The sequence below is a fragment of the Poeciliopsis prolifica genome, unplaced genomic scaffold (genome assembly GCF_027474105.1).
Source record: "Poeciliopsis prolifica strain line A6 unplaced genomic scaffold, Auburn_PproV2 SCAFFOLD017, whole genome shotgun sequence".
Taxonomy (NCBI): Eukaryota; Metazoa; Chordata; class Actinopteri; order Cyprinodontiformes; family Poeciliidae; genus Poeciliopsis; species Poeciliopsis prolifica.
Genome location: NW_026562392.1, coordinates 213,679 through 233,606, shown reverse-complemented (window position 1 = coordinate 233,606; position 19,928 = coordinate 213,679). Strand labels below are relative to the sequence as shown.

At 37.9% G+C, this 19,928-nt stretch overlaps 1 protein-coding gene across 9 annotated transcripts in view; it reads left to right on the top strand.

Annotated features, from left to right (window-relative positions):
• Positions 1 to 19,928, top strand: part of adgrb1a (adhesion G protein-coupled receptor B1a) — a 178,769-nt gene that overhangs the window by 126,286 nt on the left and 32,555 nt on the right. For all 9 annotated transcript variants that reach the window (XM_055041770.1, XM_055041773.1, XM_055041766.1 and 6 more), the window contains 5 exons: positions 13,291 to 13,394; positions 14,788 to 14,890; positions 14,977 to 15,127; positions 15,221 to 15,290; positions 15,570 to 15,636. In XM_055041770.1, the coding sequence (XP_054897745.1) occupies positions 13,291 to 13,394; positions 14,788 to 14,890; positions 14,977 to 15,127; positions 15,221 to 15,290; positions 15,570 to 15,636 (495 nt within the window). The remainder of the gene's footprint in view (positions 1 to 13,290; positions 13,395 to 14,787; positions 14,891 to 14,976; positions 15,128 to 15,220; positions 15,291 to 15,569; positions 15,637 to 19,928) is intronic.

Below are 19,928 nucleotides of genomic sequence, written 5' to 3'. Positions count from 1 at the left end.
TTTGTATAGTCTGGAAACAATAGAAACACACCCCCGGCGCCTCAGCCTCCAGGTTGTGCGTGACAGCGCTGTGTTTGCTGTCACAGGGCAGCGCACAGAACTCCTTCTGCTGCTCCTTAACTCAGATGTACCACTGCACAGATTTGTGACACCTTATTTTAATATTAATAATTATAATGGCATCAGATGCACAAATTTACAGACACATTCATTCATGGCTGTTTTCACGTTTATTGCGCTGTTCCTTTTAGTTTTGATGTTTGCTATTTTCTGGAGCACAATGCGACACTTGACGTCATTCAGAGGTGATATATTAACTTGACATTAAAAAGACACAGCCGGACAGAAATGATGGACAGGGAGAATCTAACTAAAATGTCAGACAAATTCTGGAGTTTATTTCTGCTTATTAAGCCCAAAAACTGCAAGCGACTTTAAAAAACAAAAACAAACAAACAAAAAAAAAACCAAAGCTGCTTATAATAATCGGTCTTGGTGAGCGAAACTCAAAATACATATCTCCCTCCATTGTTTGTTTCTGTTGCTGCTGATACTGTCACATAGACAGTCCCCAAGCCATGTAGAGGAAGTAAAATTTAATGACAAAAGAAAATTGTAACGCAACGTGATTTTTGATAATTAGCTGTAGTCTGAGTACTGGATTTGAAACAGCAATGTGTTAGATTACTCGTTTCTGAAAAAAGTGGTCCAACATCAGTAACGCGTTACTGAAATCACGGTGGCTCCCTTGCCGCAGAGATCTCACAACACAAGTATGCGGAGAAATACTTTATCTTCATCTGAAGTGCTTAGGCTGTGAGAAGGTGAACCTTACAGGTAATAGGCTTCCCCAGAACATCACTGACACAATTCAGAGTGCAAGAGCAGTTTCAACTCATAGCGCATGTGAGGGAAAATGGCATTTGAGTGTTGGTGTCCAAAAACTATGTTTAATGTAATGCAGAGCCCTCTGTTAGTTATTCAGACATTTCTACAAGAGCTGCTAGATAAAGAATTGGCTTTTTTCACTGTCAAAGTGTACTTGGCATCTATTTCAGCTTGCCATGTAGGTTTTGGAGACAAAACAGTTGGGCAACATCCTCTGGTGTGCCAGTTCATGAAGCATGCACGATGGCTCCGGCCAGTGTCCAAAAGCTTCACTCCTTCATGGGAATTACCGATCGTACTTGATGCCTTGTCACATGTAGCTTTCGAGCCTTTGGAGCAGACTGCGCTTGAAGTGCTCTCATTTAAGACAACTTTGTTAGTTGCATTCAAGCTTTTTCACTAGACCCCTCCTGCATGCGGTTTACTGAGCGGAATCCAGTTTATAAACCAAAAGATTTTTAACCCAGTCTAATTTGAAGTTTATGGCTTTCTGCAGAGCGAATGCATGAACAACTGCGTACGCTCTGCCCTGTGTAAGCTCTGTGGATCTATGTGGAGAAAACAGCTGTGTTTTACAAATCTGAGCAGCTGTTTGTGGCATGGGCTTCACCACATAAAGAGCAGCCTCTAACAAAGCAACGCCTTTCCCACTGCACAGTGGAGGTATTGCTATGGCCTTGCACCCCCTGCAGGTCTACGAGCTCATTAAAACTTGTGCCATGGCCTCATCGTGGGCACTGCTTCAGGGTATACCTTTGGCAGACACATATGATGCTGCCAGCTGGACATCTCCTCACACCTTCACTACGTTCTATAGACTGGATGTCACAGCACCAACTCTGGTTCACACAGCTGTGGGGATGTGATTCACACTTGGATAACTTCAGGATGCATCTTTTGGTCTTCAATTGTGCTTCTCTGGCAATACGGAAGTCTCCATTTCCTATAGTGAGGTAGCAAAACACCTAAAGAGAACTTTAGCAGCAGTGAGGTATCTCACCAGATCACCTTCCTTGCCTGGAGCGAGAAAGAGGTGCTTGCGTGACGTCAGGCATTTATACTGAGAGGTAGTCCCTCCTCCTGGAGCCGACCTCACTTCTATCAGCCAGTCAGGAGTGGCGTAATGTAATAGAACTTCTGAGGGACAGGCACGGGGAGCGTGTCCTGTAGTTAGATACCTCACACATTTTTCAGAGAACCGAAATTAGTTCCTTAACCCAATCCTCAACCCAGTGGTTCTTGAAGATTTTCTTCTGCTGTGGTGACAGATACTAATTAACCTATAGGTCCTCTTTAATCTTTTAGACCTGTCGTGTAAAACTGAATCAGTGTAATTTCCCATTTTTAGATTTGGTTGTTTGTTTGCTTAGATTGCAAAGTGTCAACCTGCACACTTCTGGGTGTGCATCTGATCTTCTCTTTCCTTCACTCTGAGCAAGCATGAGGCAACAAATCCTATTGTGTGGAACAATAACGCTCAAAAAGATTAGGGACATTTGTGTGTTGCTGCGGAAAATTAACTCGGGGGGGACAGAGGGGAGAAACACATGAAAATGTTTTGACACAACAAATCTAATATGGGATTTAAAAAACAAGCACTTGACTGTGTTTGGCTTCATCGAGGCTCAACTACTGGAAAACAAGATCTTCAGAGTGACCAGCGGATAAAGCACCGCACAACTACCAACTTTCACCCGGAGGAGCATGACAGTCAAAAAGCTCGACAAATAACCCGAAAAATAATTCAAATCTTCGAGCTGTGGCTTAAGAAGCTGGTTCTGCTCTTGCTATTGAACTGTCACTATGGGTGGTAATATTTCACAGATGGAACGCAGCTCAACCTCCACAAGACAGTGAACTCTCATGCTGAACATCTGCTTACGCTGTCACATGTAACTTAAAAAAAAAAAGACTTTAGATATGTAATAATATATGTCTGTAGTTTAGATTAATTTGTTGCCAGATCAGTTTTCCATTTTGCCAGATAACATAGTATCATTTATATCCATCCATCCATCCATCCATCCATCCATCCATCCATCCATCCATCCATCCATCCATCCATCCATCCATCCATCCATCCATCCATCCATCCATCCATCCATCCATCCATCCATCCATCCATCCATCCATCCATTTTCTGAGCACCCTTCTCCCTAACGGGGTCGGGAGGTGCTGGTGCCTATCTCCAGCTGCGTTCCGGGCGAGAGGCGAGGTACACCCTGGACAGGTCGCCAGTCTGTCGCAGATCATTTATACCTAAAGTGAAAAATTAACACCCATTCCAGGCAATCGGCAGAGATCTGCCTTGTGATTGGTATTGGAATCAGCAGCAAAAAACCTGATTGGAGCATCCCTACAATGAATACTTCTGCAAGCCACCGAATAAAGTAGCTGCATCAATAATTATTCTATAATAGAAATACTATAAAGTATAAAATCCAGTTTTGATACACCTAGAGGCATTTAGAGAACAGATATACCCAATTTTAATTGATGGATATTTTGATCATTAAAGTTAAATATCAATAGCTGATCATTTTAAGTAATGGTTAGCTATAAAACCAGGGAAATATTTTGAACAAACGAAAGCAGAGGGGTTTTCTCTCCAACTGAACCAGAGCTAAGAGGACATGCTGACAGAGATAGGGAGTGATGAATTGTTGGAGAAATTTCACAGCTGAGTGGTTAAATAAGGATACTTGTTCATCACACTGGAGCACCAGAACTGAGTAATGTTTGCCTGTCAGAATTAGGCCATATGATAGTCCCACTAGTTTACTTGGCTTTTTTGTTTTTACTTATTTGTGCATTTAGTAGTCAACCCTCCATTGTACAGGGATGTCTGTACGATGCAGACATCACTCGTCTGCGTTGGAGCTGTGCTTCCATTGTGAATTAACATATAGCATGTAAAGAAACTTGTCTTTTTCTAAGTTGTGACAAGACAGTTATCTGCTTGCATTACGAAGATTACTGACACTTTCTCTAAAGATTGGGAATAAATGAGACTTGATCTTTTCTGTTCTTTGGCATTCTTTGCTAAGAAAAAAAAACAGTAACCTAGTAAAACAGGTCTGCAACACACTTCTAGGTCTTGACAGAGGCTGCCCTAGATTTGTACTGAATATGTTAATCCCCTGGATTCTAAAAGAAGTATACATTCTTTTTATTATGATATTGTGTGAAAAATTTGTTTGAAAGACTGGGTTTTACTTCAAGCATGTCACTTTTGTTTTGAGGTAGCCTCCAACCTTTGGATAAACACCACATTGTTAGCATGTCATCATATTAACATGAACTGTAAGTGAATGATTGTAATGTAACCTGTCCTCTTTCACAGAGATGCAAATATCTATTCACATGTGTGACTTAAACATTCTTGCCAGTCATGAGCAGTGAAATAGTCTATTATGAAATTAGTAAGCATTGACTAGGCAGTTTCATACCTCTATCCCTTCTCCCACTGCTAGCTATGTAGTGAGCTAGTCATAACAACCATGCTGCAACACAAAGTAGCTTATAAACCTGGCCTCTCTGTCTGCAGCTATACTGCTACTGCCCCAGCATGACAAACACCCCAAAGTCTGTCCTCCCTGTTGCCTTTGTTCTCATAATCTTTTTCATCACACTGTTTTACTTTTACTGTTATTTCAACTTTGCTTCTCTCATTTTGTGATTTGTTGTTTTTTATACCTTCAATGTCTCTGCTTGTCTCCAGTTTACAATGTCAATTAATGAAAGACCTGCACTTGGTGGCTAAAGCCCGAAACAGATTCTTCCCAGTATTATCTGTATGGATGGTTAGTTGGAATAGGATTTGGTACCTGGTGTTTCCTGGTGCTTGCTGAGGAACTTTTTAGCCAATTAGCCTACATTGTGAAAGCAACAAACACATTGGACTTGCTGAGGTTTATGGGCTTCAGGCCATCGTACTGTTTACAAAATCAGTACGATTTTGATATAGTTTAAGTCAGTGTTGTAGTCAAGACCACTTAAACCGAGACCAAGTAAATACCAAGGCCAGATACTTGTCTCAAAAGGCTTAGTTGAGACAAGACCAAGACTTTTAGGGTTTGAGGGTGAGTCGAGAGCAAGACCAAGAGCGGTCAAGACCGAGTCAAGACAACGACCAACGCTCTGTACTACACGATACAATAAAATGTGAAATATGATTAAAATTGCTTCTCAAATTGATCCGAAAGATCAATTTGAGAAGGAAATGTCACCCCTCCCTTGACAAGAGAAAGCCTTGGATGGTTACCCATATTGGCTATGTCAGAAACCATCACTGTCTGCACCAGTAAGCTTAGCAATTAAGGCAATACGGTAATGGTAAACAACGCTCAATTATAAAAACTGACCAAATAGCAACAATCAAGAAGTAACCAAGCAGAAAGAATGCACCATGACTTTCTCAACCTGCCTACTGCCTGAAGTCAGGCAGCACACAGAGCAATAATGTCTTCCAACATGACATGTGACAAAAATAATCAGAGTGTTCTGTGTGATCTTACGTTCTTGTATTTTACCTCAAATAAATCATTGAATAAATATATTTATTTGATGGTAGAATAAAATAAATGATTCTATTTTTGATTTTAAAAAAGTTACTGGAGTTTGTGCAGAGCAGTACAAACACAAAAAACGGTTCTCAGTGAGACTCCAGTCGTATTGTTCATAGTAAAGATTCAGAAGAACGTCTCATTTGTGAATGTCACATCACTATATTGCAGACTTATATAGTCTGCAATATGCAATATACAAGTCTGCACACTTGTGCAACAACAGCGTTGTTGCACAAGTGTGACACGTCAGCAAACACCTCCGCACAATAAAGTGCAGAAAGTGACATCTTTTTTCATTGCAAATGCAGCATATTTGTCAGACTTTCAAGCTAAAGGTCAACTAACTCTGGTCTCCAGTTGATTTCACTATGAAACAGTCACAGTTTCAACGACTTTCAATACCATGTCACATATAGGTCCTGCTGAACTTCCTCACACTCACTGTTTTTGTTAAGTTAGGTTCACAGCATAGCCTCATGCAAACCTAAAATCAAACCATATTTACATGAATGGTGTACCAAATAATTCCCAAATCTGATCATTCCTTCCCGGTGCTTCACTTTTTCTGTCAGTGATAGCATTGTATTGATTTGGCACAGGTTTTCAGGTGGTAATTTACTCATAATTCATTGTGGTGCAGTGCAGTTTTTGTCTGATAAATTTGATATTCTTTTACATGGTATCTGGCAAATAAGAAATATGTGAACAAGTTACCGTATTTTCCGGACGATAAGTCACAGTTTTTTTCATAGTTTGGCCGGGGGTGCGACTTATACTCTGGAGCGACTTATGTATGAAATTATTCCTGGAAGCCATTGGATGAATCGACAAAGCATGGGCTTCAGTGACAACCAAAACCATTGTGTCAGGATTCAGAAAGGCTGGAATAATTGGAACTTCAACAGATGATGAGTCTGTCGTAAGCGATGTAGAAGAGGAAGCGCCACATCTCCTACCTCTGAAAAAAATTTAATAAATCTTCTACCTTAGCGGAGTTGCTTAAAAGCATCATCAAACGATAAAGATTTCATTGGATTTAGTGATTCAGAGACACGAATGGTTTGGTAAACTTGTTAGAATATTATTTGTACTATAGTTATCTGAATAACTCTTAATATGTTACGTTAACATATCATGCACATTCTCAGTTTGTTATTTATGTGTCATGTAATGTTAGCATACCTTACAATTATTCAGCCTGTTGTTGCCTCTATTCTATTTTTATTTTAAATTGCCTTTCAAGATGACATGTCTGTTCTTGGTGATGGATTTTATCAAATAAATTTCCCCCAAAACTGTGACTTTTCTGTCTTCACATACACATGAAATTGAGTGGCATTTCATTCCTAATCCGTTTGATGTCAGTTAATAAATATTGTATGTTTTTTGCAGGAGAGAATTTATGACATTATAATGTGCAAGGGTTGTTCATGGTTCTAAGATAGCCTAAACGTGTCTTATTGGGTTGAGGCCAGTTCTCTGTTAAGGCCATTCAAATCTTTTTGTATCAAAGTAGTTCATCTTTGTCTTTATAAATATTACAATCATGCACTGCCATGCACGGTTGCTGGAACATTAAGGGACTATCCCCAAACTATTCCCACAAAGTTAAGAATTTAAATTGTCCAAAATACTTGTGGTATGTTTGACGTCAAGAGTTTGTTTCACTAGACATTGCCACCAAACCTGATGCAACGTTTGATTAAGTGCCGTTATTTTGTCAACTGCCAGACCCAAACCCGTGCATTGATTTGCCAAACAGAGAAGTGTGATTCATTACTTTTAGAGAACAGGCCTCCACTGCCCTCAAGTCCAGCAGGTTTAAAGCACAGCATCGAAAGCTTTGCTGTTTGCTGCTCAACCATTTAAATCCATTCAATAAAGTGTATATGCAAGCTTCTTGAGCTAATCTATAGGCCATATGCAATTTGGAAATATGTAGATATTGACTCTGCAGAAAGAACAGTGACTTCTACTCACTATCTGCTGACCTATTTGCTGTAGCATAAATAGTGGTGGGGACATTTTTTTCACTTATTGCACAGGTGGCTTAGGCCTGTTGTGATAAACAATGACAATGCAAATGATTGACCTCATTTCAATTTATCAGCTTTATAATTTCTTCCTGCCTTTTTCTCTTTCTATTGATAAAAAAAGCCTCAAATCCAGTGTTCTGCACTGACCCCTCCCTTTCTCATTTCCTTAGTGTTAGGCAGGAGTGAACTATTGCATCAGGTAGTTGGATATGCTCATCTTCTCTGTCTAAATCTAATAATTATTGAAGGGCAATATAGTATACAGACTTCATAATCTGTACTCTGTTGGTTGAATGTAGTTTTTAATTTCCACTTTGGGTTTATGTTTAGTTTTCATTCAAGTGCATTTTATTTTCATTTTTGGTTGTTTGTTCACCAGTTCTAGTGGTAAATATTTCTTCTGGAAATAAAGTGTATTTATTTGTGGTAGTATGTGCTTGCATTATTATGTCATTACACCTACATCAGTTTAAAATGATCTTCAAACATTATCGTTTACCGAAATAATTTTTGAAACAATTAATCACTCTGCAAAACTTGTTATTGTGACAGGCCATGTCAAGCAACCAAGTGAGAATTCTCTGAGCCCCTAAGACTGACCTGTTCAATAACAATATCATTAGAGAATGCATGCAGAGGTGCTAGGATTTATCCCTTTTTGGTCATGGAATGCCTGGAAAACCTGAATTCAGTGATTTAGAAAGATGAGCACATACTAAGGCATACACAGCACAGTGTATGCCTTATATGCCATTTAAACATTTGTCTGTCTCTGCTTCTGTAGAATAATGTGGTTGCTAATGCTCCTATTTCTGAACAACCACCCAACCAGGTGCTGTCTGAGCAGAACTAAGTGTGTCTGTCTCTGTAGATGTCTTTCCATTCCATTGCTCTCACTATCTTTCCTCCACCCATTTGCTTTTAGAGTAGTAACTCACTGCAGTGTAGATTAATCAGAGGGATTTAATTAACTTGGCCAATTATCAAACTGAGATACAAGGCACACTATATACTCAGCCAATTATCTCCTGCTAAACAGGGTTTTGGTGGACACAGGGGTGCATGGCTACTTGCCTCTTCCTGTCCCCACATGTTCTTCAACCCTCCACCTGTGAATAACAGCAGATCTTATTACTACAGCTGCCCCCCTCCTCACCCTGACTTTACTCACTGAGATAGAGCACAGCATTTAGAGATGAGCAGCTACAGATTGGGTTCTTGTGATTACTTGTGGAATGAACTTAATCCTCAACACTGTTGCGACTCTTGGTCATATTTATTTTAAAGTTGCAGAGTATAACATGCTCACTGAGCAGTCTTTGTGGTGTGAAGTTGGACTAAATGAATCAGGGTTGTCACTTAATCCATCATTGCAACAACAAGATGTGCAACACTGCAATCACAAAGGACTGCTTGGATGGACTCTTAAGTGCTCTCACCTAACTTTTTATTGAACAGGTTGAGATAGAAATGTTCACAGTGATGGGAACAATGAGTAATGGTAAAAATATAATGGTCACAAAAATCTTTATTGAATTTTTCACCATGGAATTACAATTACATATTTTTAAGATATCTTGCAGCCCAGGTTTTTAATCACTTTATTAATGGTGAACTGACATGCTCTTCTCTCATATAATCTAGTAAAAAAAATGTACTTTCAACCAACTAACCCTAACCCCAAACTAGGCCTGTGAAAATAAATCAATTAATTGCATGATAGCTCAAAAAATCTATTCGTATAATTGATCATTTTTCTCTTCTCCCTTTCTACCAAACACTGTTTGACAAAAGTTTTCAATCTGCTGCTTTGAGCTCAGCTGCTCTTTTTTAAAGGTCAATTTTGTTTACAGAGTTTTACATAATTCAGTATAATTGTTGTTTTTCTGCGACAGATTGGCAACTTGTCCATGGTGTACTCCACCTCACGCCCAAAACATTCGGTTGAGATAGCCACTAGCGCCCCTCCTGACCCCACCAGGGACAAGCGTGTACAGAAAATGGATGGATGTAGTTGTTGTTTCTGTGTTTTCTTATTTTGGATGTCTTCCTATTGCAGTGTTAAACGTTCATTAGAAATTGAAGTTTATTGATCTACGAGAATGTGTTCTTGCATTTTTATGCCATTACTGTTTTAGTGCTTCAAAATGATCTCAAAACAATAATATCATTTGTCAAAATAGCTTCTGGAACAATGTAATGTTCAGCAATCCTATTTGGGGCAAAAAAATCAAGACCCAATGTAAAGTGAGATGTCCTCATAGGAGCTGAGTATGTTTTAAGAGTACTGATGCATCAGTACTCATACTAAAGTGGCCAATATTCCAGTGTTTAGTGTTCAAAGAACAAGATTGTAGGTCTCATTAGAGAAACTTAGTGTCTCTCTATTCATTACTAATGGCAAGCTGCACTTTTTTTTTTGTTAAAAACAAAAACAGCATAATGTGAACAATAAATATTTGTAAAAAATCAATGTTCAAAGTAAGATGAGTCGTAAAACAACTGTTGGTGATGAAATGGGACACAGCCTACCAAATAGAGAAAACCATTTTCACAAAGAAGCCAAATTATCCATTTTTTTGTCAACAGCATTAATAACAAGGTCCACAGTCCCATCTGTATGTCCTGTAGTAATGTCTCTTTTGACCAACTGAGGATCAGCTCTGGTTCTGTTTTGTCTCCTTGGTACAACACATTTCAACCTGTTGAAAACTAGGGAAGGCCTTGTACGCATTAGATGCAAAATGAGCATAAATTTGTTTTTACGCCAAATTTCTCCTCTAAGTCAGAAACTGCATTTAATTTTTTTTGTCAAGTGTACTATTGTCAGCAAGCAGCTCTTTGCCAGAAACAGAAAAAACAGGAGACTCATTCAAATCCTCATTCAAATCACCATCTCAAAAATAAACTAAGATCTCAAATCATCTCATCCAATATTCCTTTAAGAATTTAAATTTCTCAATGTTACAAATTTTATAATCTAGGAAACAATGTTTAGTAACACAAAACATACAAACAAACATTCACTCCAACATGAAACAGACACAAACATTGCCATCAGAATTTGGAGTCAGTCAAAATTTCCTCACAGTCAAACATTTTCAGTCATCATTTTCTGTATATTTTCTTAAACTGAAATACCAAAATATTATAAACACTGCAGTAGCAAGGTCTTTAATTCTTAACACTAAAAAGTATTTAAAAGGAAAGGAAGGAAAGAAAAAATATATATTTAAAAACGTTTAGAGTCAAGGGACACTGGTATTTTATATTGGACCACTTTGTAATTCCCATTCATAACATTGTATTACTGTCTGTGTCTACAACGGTTCAGCTTTTTAATATTGGACCTTTGTTTTTTACGTGTAAAAAACAAAGGGTGTTCCCAAAAAAAAAAACTACAGTGATTTATTTTAAGCTTAGCCAATTAAACTTAGTTCGATCTCCTTGATTCGACCAAATCAAACAATAAATGCTGTTTGTGGTGCTGATGTTCTTAGCAGGAAGAGGGGCCCCTAAATCAAATAATCTTCAAAGCCCTATGCAACCTTGGGGTGAAACCTGATGCACTGCACACCTCTCTGCTGAACCTAAGGGAAAAATGGGGAGATTTAATTAATGTGGCACTTGCAGAAACCAAGCTTTTCTGTTTGATCACTGTTGTGTGATCAAACACAGTGTGGCCCGGGCTTAGGCCAGTCACAATAAAAAATTGTGCTGGGCAATTAATTGTCCCAGAAATAATTTATATAAATTATATTGTAATTTTGAGATCATTGTTAACTGATAGCATAGAAACAACCTAACAATTCAAATACACCCTCTCAAGGTGTATTTGGATTGTTAGGGTAAATAAACAAATTTTGAAACCTTTATTGCTGGAAATGGAAGACCTTTAAATAAAACAACAAAAAATGCATGGGACAGGAATTGGAAGGGGGGTTGGGGCTTGTTAAAACTTAGAGGAATAACTTCACTTGGCTTGATAATTTCCTCTAGTTTGCCGATCCATGACTCCGCATGTGCAGGGGAAATAATAAAGAAACAATCATTCGACATCAGACTTCAGATAAATCTAAAGCTTTTTCCAGAGAATTCAATGCATACAGAATGTTATATCAGCATTACACCCAGATCATCAAGAAGTCCAACACATGACAAAACATAGAATTACCTGCAACGAGTTGAAAAGGAACGACAAAAATGCATTTTTGGGGAATTGCTCACCCGAGCACAAAGCAATTTGATCTTCTGCTGTAAAACAGACCTTTTTGTAAGGATGTGTATTCCCTTAATTTAAATATATGCATTAGAAGGTGTATCCTCCCCCTTGCAGGGCTGTTTAATGTTAATTTTATTACCCTGCTTGAGACCTGCTAAAAAACCTAAAAGCATATATATGGAGAGAACATAGGTCGTTCTCCACTAGAGTCATCTCGTACCAGTCTTCTCCTTTTTACATTCCAGATGAGAATTTATGACCTGGTGGTTTTTCTGTGTCAGTGATTCAACAAGAAACTGATTTCTATTTTAAACAAACTGGCACAAAAATCTAATGCCAAATAATAACTTTGTTTGGATCTAAAAACTGCAGGGTTATCTTCTTTTAGGAAAAACTCTTAGAATACCTGAAATGTTTTGGAAGTAAAATAGTTTCCTAATCCTATTGTATTTCAGTAATATAAAATGCATGCAAATAGTATGGTTAGAGACTAACTAATTCAGAACATGCTGTTAATGCTTAAGGGAACTATCTTAATACACTTCATTATACTTGTAGAAGACTTTTCTTAAGGTTTTAGTGTTTACTGAATTCTTAAACCAACACCAAAGAATTCACTGATTCTGATAAGAGACAGACTTCCTGAGCCTCTCTGAAGACCCTCCTTTGTAATTTATGTGAGTTCAGAGAGTCAACAGTTGTTTTAGTTTGGATCTTTATCTTAGTTTACCTAACTTAGAATCTACTCAAAATGTTCATGCTGCAGCTAATATTTCATATTGACTGTCTCTAAAGTTATGCTAACCAAACTTATATTCTCCACAGGCTGCATTAGGCACTTATCATATTCTGATGCTCCAGTTGATGGCAGAGGGGCCTGGCCTTCACACGATGTTAAGTGGTATAGAAAGTACTGAATTTACTTAAGTAAAAGTAAGAAAGTACTTGCTATTAGACACCCCGGGTGTCACCTGTAGTTCTCGTTCACATGCTGCAGGTCACCACGTCTGTCACTTAATGTTGAAAGACATTGGGTGACAGCTAAAGAAAATAAAGAATGAAGACAGACGCCACTTCTGTCCATGTGCAAGGTGACACGTGTGAACAGTAACTTTTTAAGATAGGTCAGAGTTTCTTTGTGTCTGAGGAACAGCTGTTCTAAATTGTGTGCCAACGTAGATGGATGGAATGTTTCAGTTTAAATTGGTTTTAACGCAAATCTCTAAATATGAAAGTTTTGTATGTTTACCAAATATCAATTATCTTGACAAGCCTACCGCAAAGATTGCAAATATTTAAATCTTTTTTCTCACAATATCTCCGAAACACACTATGTTTATTTTATAAATTTTTTCCTGTCGACACTTCCCTCCACATTACTGCCATAGTGCCAGCGTCCCCAGCTGTGACACACAGAGAGAGTGAATGTTTTGTGTTCTTCCTGACACAACCTCTGACTGTTCACAGGAAGGAACAGGTTTCAAGCAGGGAACCTCTAAAGCCACTGCTTCGCTACTATGATTTATTTTATTGTATTTTCCCTTTTTTACATTTTTCTCTTTACTCTTACATTCAGAACATGGATAAGATGCAGCTCCCATCTGTAACCTTGATTGTTGGCTGTGGAGTATCTTCGCTCACACTGCTGCTTCTCATCATCATCTACGTGTCTGTGTGGAAGTAAGTCAATGCTTGCAAAGAAAAAAAAACACTGCTGTTATTGATGCAAATGTTAATACCAGATCAGGTGAAACATCACGTCACATGCAAATGCTTTTATTTTGTTTTATTAAACTGTTTTTTGAAGCTGCACACTAATATTTTATAATACATAGACAATTATAATATCAAATTTATATCTCTCTAAAAAGAGATTTTATATGAAGGGACTTCCTGGTAAAATAATGGTTAAATAAAACAATGCTTTCACTGACCACATTATCAGAGACACCATTCAGCTTCCTGAATAATTGTCGTGGAAAAAAAAACTATTTCCAAGCACTGTCCAGGTAAAATCGCTCAGTCAGGTTATTTGATCTGTATTTGCGCACAATACAGAGATCATTAAACAATCAGTAATGAAGCCAGTCTGGATGCCAAGTTCACAGAGCTTCCCAAGCTCTGCCAAGCAGAGACAACATGTAAGTTTTTATACAATGATAAGGATTGAAAATCAAGGGGCAAGACTGTCTGGTCCTGACGCCGCTGTGGAAAACAACCTTCCAACCTCGTACATATAACCCAAATAGTTATTTTGGTGAGAGTTCACAAACATTTCATATGACATGACTAGCAGATGTGACCTTATTGTAATTTTTATTATGACAATAATCCTTAAAAATCAAGAAATATCTGATAAACTAGGGAAGCCTCGCTCTGTGGTCAAAGGGTGGTTTCTTTAATAGCAGTGCTGGTGGGGAAAACCAGGGTCAAATTAGCTGCTTGGCTAACAGTTTGCAGTTTGTATTTTTGGCTTGCACGTGCTAGTTTGGAACACCAGCTGTCTCCTCACCTCTGTTCTGGAACAGGCATCAAACTGGAGGACATGGGTTCTGGTGGCACAGCGTCAGTAAATATTCACTTCTCAGCTCTGGATTGAAGCTGAGCATGGCTCTGTGTCTTCTCCCTCAGACAGCCAGACACAATATTTCTTTTGGGGAATGTATAATTCAAAGATTCCTTCTGCAGAATTATGAATAAGCAAGGGTCAAGGCTTGCATGGAATGTCTCCCTGATGTCACCCTTGAGAATGACGGCTGTAGAAAAGACAGAATGGCTTGTTGTCAAAGTGATGTCACATGCATGATGCAAAACTCTTGAAAGTAGGTTGATGGATTGTGGGAGTAGTAGTTCCTATAACAGGGTCCTGCAGTTCAGCCCTTTAATAATGAAAGACCAACAACTTGTATTCATTTCCCAGGTTAATGACGCACTTGAACGCTTGAAGAGATACAATAAGCTGGCAGCTGGAACTCAGTGCACACCATCATCAATCATTAATAGCTTTTAAAGAAACCTTTAAACTGGAGCTGTAGATTTTAGACCTAAATGTTCCTTCTTTTTCTACCTGCAGGTACATTCGATCGGAGCGCTCAGTCATCCTTCTTAACTTCTGCCTCTCCATCATCTCCTCCAATGCCCTTATTCTCATCGGACAGACCCAAACAAGGAACAAGGTTACATCTAATGAGAGGCCATATTATTTGACCCCCACAACTCAGCAGGCATGTTCAGTGTGTTATGTCTCCCTTTCTTGTTCCAGGTTTTATGCACCCTGATTGCAGCATTCCTTCATTTCTTCTTCTTGTCATCATTCTGCTGGGTTCTGACTGAGGCTTGGCAGTCATACATGGCCGTGACCGGTCGACTGAGGAACCGCATCATACGGAAGCGCTTTTTGTGTCTTGGCTGGGGTGGGGATTCCGACTGTTGCCTACTTCTTGTTCTGTTCTTCATGTCTGTTTATCTTCCTCTGAGTGAAGATCCAGTCCTCTGTTTCCTACCAGGTCTCCCAGCGCTTGTTGTTGCCATCTCAGTGGGATTCACCAAGGCAAAAGGATACGGAACACCAAACTAGTAAGCATGTTTTCTTAAGGGTTAATGGTGTGAACTTCCTCTAAACATATATTAATGCTGAGTTATTACACATGAGACAACAGTTATGTTTACAGCATAATTAACCTTTATCCTCTTTTTTTTAATCTATATTTTACTTCCCTCCTTCTTGTCATGCCAACATCCCTTTTATTCCAACCTTCCATATTTCTGCCCCCCTTATCTTTCACCAACCCAAACATCACTTCTTCCAATCACCTGTGTCTATCTACCTCTGTATCTTCTGCTGCTCTCTGGAAGCTGCTGGCTGTCTTTGGAAGGAGGCCTTCTCTATGCATTTGTTGGACCTGCTGCAGCTGTAGTCTTGGTATTTTCTTATCTTTTTATGTGTTTCTTGACTGTCAAAGCTTCTGCATCAAGCAAAGTTCATCACCGCCAATAGTCACTACCATGTAACACGTTATCACTTTGAAAGTGAATGCTGCATTTTGTTTGAATGCAAGTTTTTGCACAAAGTTACCATAGTAAGCTATTGGTCAGAGATTTAGACACAGTCTTTCCTTAAATGCTTCATTAAAATGAAGGACATAAGGACAACAGGTTATATTCCAAGCTTTTATAATGGTCTTGGCCACTAGTTCTCCAGGATATAGATGTCTGGTTGACTAGGCAGCATTGTATTGGCTAAGCACCAGCCATCATTTTATAGGTCGGTCATGATGGTAAATCTTGGCTGAAATTTTTTGACAGACCGTTTTGTCCATACTGACGAGTCTTTCACAACTTTTACTGTGAGAATTCAGAAACATTAAACCTAATTGCTGGTTCAATATTTAATAAAATAATACATTTCTAACATCAGCTCCAGATCACAGAACTATGATGCTGAATAATCTACAAAAAATATTCTTCAGGTTATTGTAAAGAAACATTTGTTTTGTACAACTAAAGTTCAACTGAAAAAGAATGGCAAGGAATTATCAAGTTATAATCAGGTTAGAACTATCCTAAAAAAAAATAAATGTATATTGTGCTTTGCACAGTGTGGTCAAATTGTGAGAGCTACTTAAAGTCTGTACAAGTGACAACGAGTAACCTGGAGCTACAGCCAATATATGTCGAAAACAGACTTGCATTCCTTCAACCATAAATATAAAAGCAGTTGGTTTCAGTTTATTACTCCAGTTGGAAAAGGAAAGCCAGCTAACATTTAAAATGACCAAATGACACAAAGCTTACTGTTCTGCAAAATAAGGTTGGCTTGTTTGAGGTAAAAAATGAATAGATTACAGATCACAGTGACATTTAAAGAGTCTGTAATTCTGAAGTATAAATACAACCCATATTTCAAAAAAAATAATCTTGGTTTTCTTTATACTTCACATTTTTTCTTGTTTTAATATCCTGCATTTCAGTAATTGCTTTCTTTGCTGCTCGTAGGTCCATGTTTCCCATTTTTCTTCCTGTAACCTTTTACTGTTTCATATCATTGTCTTTCTTTACGTCTTCACTCTTCCTTTCTGTTTATCTATCCTTTTAATTTCAGTATTTTCTAGTGCAGAGGTCGGCAACCCAACATGTTGAAAGAGCCATATTGGACCCAAAAAACGAAAAACAAATCTGTTTGGAGCCGCAAAAAAGTAAAAGCCGTATATAAGGCTTTTATATAAGGCAAAACGGGCTCTAGGTGATTATATTAGCGTATTATCAAAATGACTAAGTGTATACATAATTAGTATTCATGATTAAATGTTTATTTTCCCTGCAGTGCGTCCTGGAGGGAATGACGCATCACGTGACTCTTCTGTTGTACGATGGTGCTTTATATTAACCTTCTGTTACAATATGAATGCATTTACAAAATTAAAGAAACGCAATAAAGAAATCAAATTTTTGATATCATTTTTATTATGAAGAGCGACAGGGAAAGTGTCTTTTTTTTCCCTTTTTGGAACATGGAAAATCTGCCCCTGACATGCAGTTTGCATAACGACGATCGCTCTTTGTAAATAATCACCGTTAAGTGTGTGATCAAAAAAACAACAAACAGAGTGTAATAAAACGGCAGCTCTTTGAAAACGTAAAGTATATAAAATTAAGAGTTTAAGTTCAATTTCTGTGCAAATGCCAAGCAAGTCAGTGCAACATTAACACAAAGCAGCCATGAGCAACCCGACCTGAGCAACGACACAAAACAATATCGCTAAGTGTCATTCTAAATGTATACTGATGAAAATTACTGTATCGCTTATTTATGTATGTTTTCAGTTTTTTATTTTTGTCCAAAAAATTTGTAGTTTCGGCTTTCATTGAGGTGCGCTCCGGAAAGTACAGTACTCTTTTAGTTATTTGACAACTTGTCGCTGCAGAGCGAACATTCAGGCAATTCTTCCACACTGGCAACGAATGCAGATGATTCGGCCCAAGAATTGTAGAATTGAATGTTTCTTCTACACATTTTTATAGCATTGGAAAACGTTAAGAATGATTGTGTCGTGTTTGTCCTCCTACAGAAACCATAATAAAACAAAAAATATATTTCCCAGCCCCATGTTTTCCCATTTTCAAACATTTTTGATGAAGCTCCAAAGAGCCACTAGGGCGGTGCTAAAGAGCCGCATGCGGCTCCGGAGCCGCAGGTTGCCGACCCCTGTTCTAGTGCCAATATTTAGTGTTTGCACTAAATGCATGTATGCATATGCATGGCAAACTTGTTTGTTCCTGGTAAAATCTGGATACATGTCTGATTAAGAAAAAAATCTAAACATCTCAACCTTAAAAGATTTACCATTTGGTTTAATGATGGTTAATTTGCATATGTTCCTAACCAACATGAATTAGATTTCTGTTGTTTTGCAAGTATTTGCATCCTTGTATAAAATTTGCAAATGCTGGGATCATGTGAAGTGTAAATAGATTAATGAAAATCTTCTATTCTGAAACTTGCTAAGGTTTTGTTCTTAATCCTCAACTGGAAGGTATTAAAGTGGAGAGCTTTATAATATCACCATAGGTCCAGCATAATAACTTAGTAAAGCACTGTTTAATGTTGCATCCCATCTGTTCCAAAAGTTGGAACTCAGATTTAACGTCGTAGACAACTTAACAGTGTTATACTTCCCTGCTGTAAAACATTTTAGGGGAAATGTGCTCAGTGACCAGGCTAACTATTCTTAGTAATTGAATAGTTTAAAAATTTTCCATCAACTACATATTTTATAAATGATATGATTTCATTTCCAAATGGAATAAACAGTCAACAAAAATCTATAGAATGTTCCTGAAGTAAAAAACCTCAGAGGATATAGAGAGAAACCTGTCATAATCAATTCCTTACTGATACTACACCTGAACATCAAAGCAGCAAGACAGTATGATACTTTGTGTCATTTGACAGTTATAAATCCAAAGCAGACAAAAATTAATTGTGAGGTTCCACAATGATCCATTCTCTGGGGACTTTTATATAACACCTTTATGATATGTCCTACCTTGGAACATAGAGTACTGTTATCTCAACTATTAAGTGCAAGGTGACAATACTCAACTTTATATCTCTGTGTGTCCACAGACACTGTAGTGTGTGCCTGTAATATGTGTGACTGTATTGTTTAAAATGTCCTTCAGCTTAATGAAGAAAGAACATAAGTGATTGTTTGTTCTCAAAACTGCTAGGCTTAAGTTTATCCCTCAGGTAGACTCAGTGATATGGAATCCCCCTAGGGTCATGGGATTTTTTTTTCTTTTTCTTTACCTGAGAAGATTCTGCTCCTGATTCTTTAGCTGAAATTTGTTTCTGAGCTGCTTTTCCAGTACGAATCATGAAGAGCCTCAGCTCTGCAGACACCTGCTAACTCAGAGTTCCCATAGACACTACAAACCACGTCAGACAGCATGCAGCTCTGGAACTGGGTGTGTCAAAACCGATTCCTCTTTTAGATCGGACCAGAAACTTTGTTCAATCCAGCTTTTGATCAAAGAATCTGACTAATGAACTGTTTGCCTGATCCCTGAAGAGAGATTGAAAAAAAGAGAATGAAGATTAGATTTGGAGTTCAATTTCAGTTCTAAATTATTCTGGAACATTTTTATAATCTATTTTATTTTTTAAAAAATTGTGTTAATTTAGATAAGCACTTTGGGTTCCTTTGTACTTGAATGGCCCTTTATGAATAAAGCTGTTAATTTACATGAACAGCTGCCATGTAAAGAATGTTCTCCAGAGGAACAGGGTGGCGTTGGCAGTTGAGTGGAGTGAAGGTCACCAGACACGTAAGTTGCCTCGTTAGACACATTAGAACACATCAGCAGCAAATACTGGAGCTGTTCCTCTTTGTATGGCCTGGATTGGGATGCCTATCAAGACAAATGATTTATTTTGACAAATTAATTTTTGTTGCTACTTTTCTGTCCATTGTTTTTTTCTTTTTTTTTTTTTTTTTTTTTTGTTGCTTAACGTTATGAGGTTATCGTGTTCCAGGTTTATTCCTAACTTGCACATTTACATATTTAAATAATTATTTCATAATTGTTGTGATAGTAAAGACTAAGCCAAAATTAAACCCAACTTCCAGTGTTTTAAGGTCTTATACAAGGCCATTTTTAGTAATATAATATTGAAATTAGTTTTTAACACTTTCTAGCTGAGGATGCTTCTAC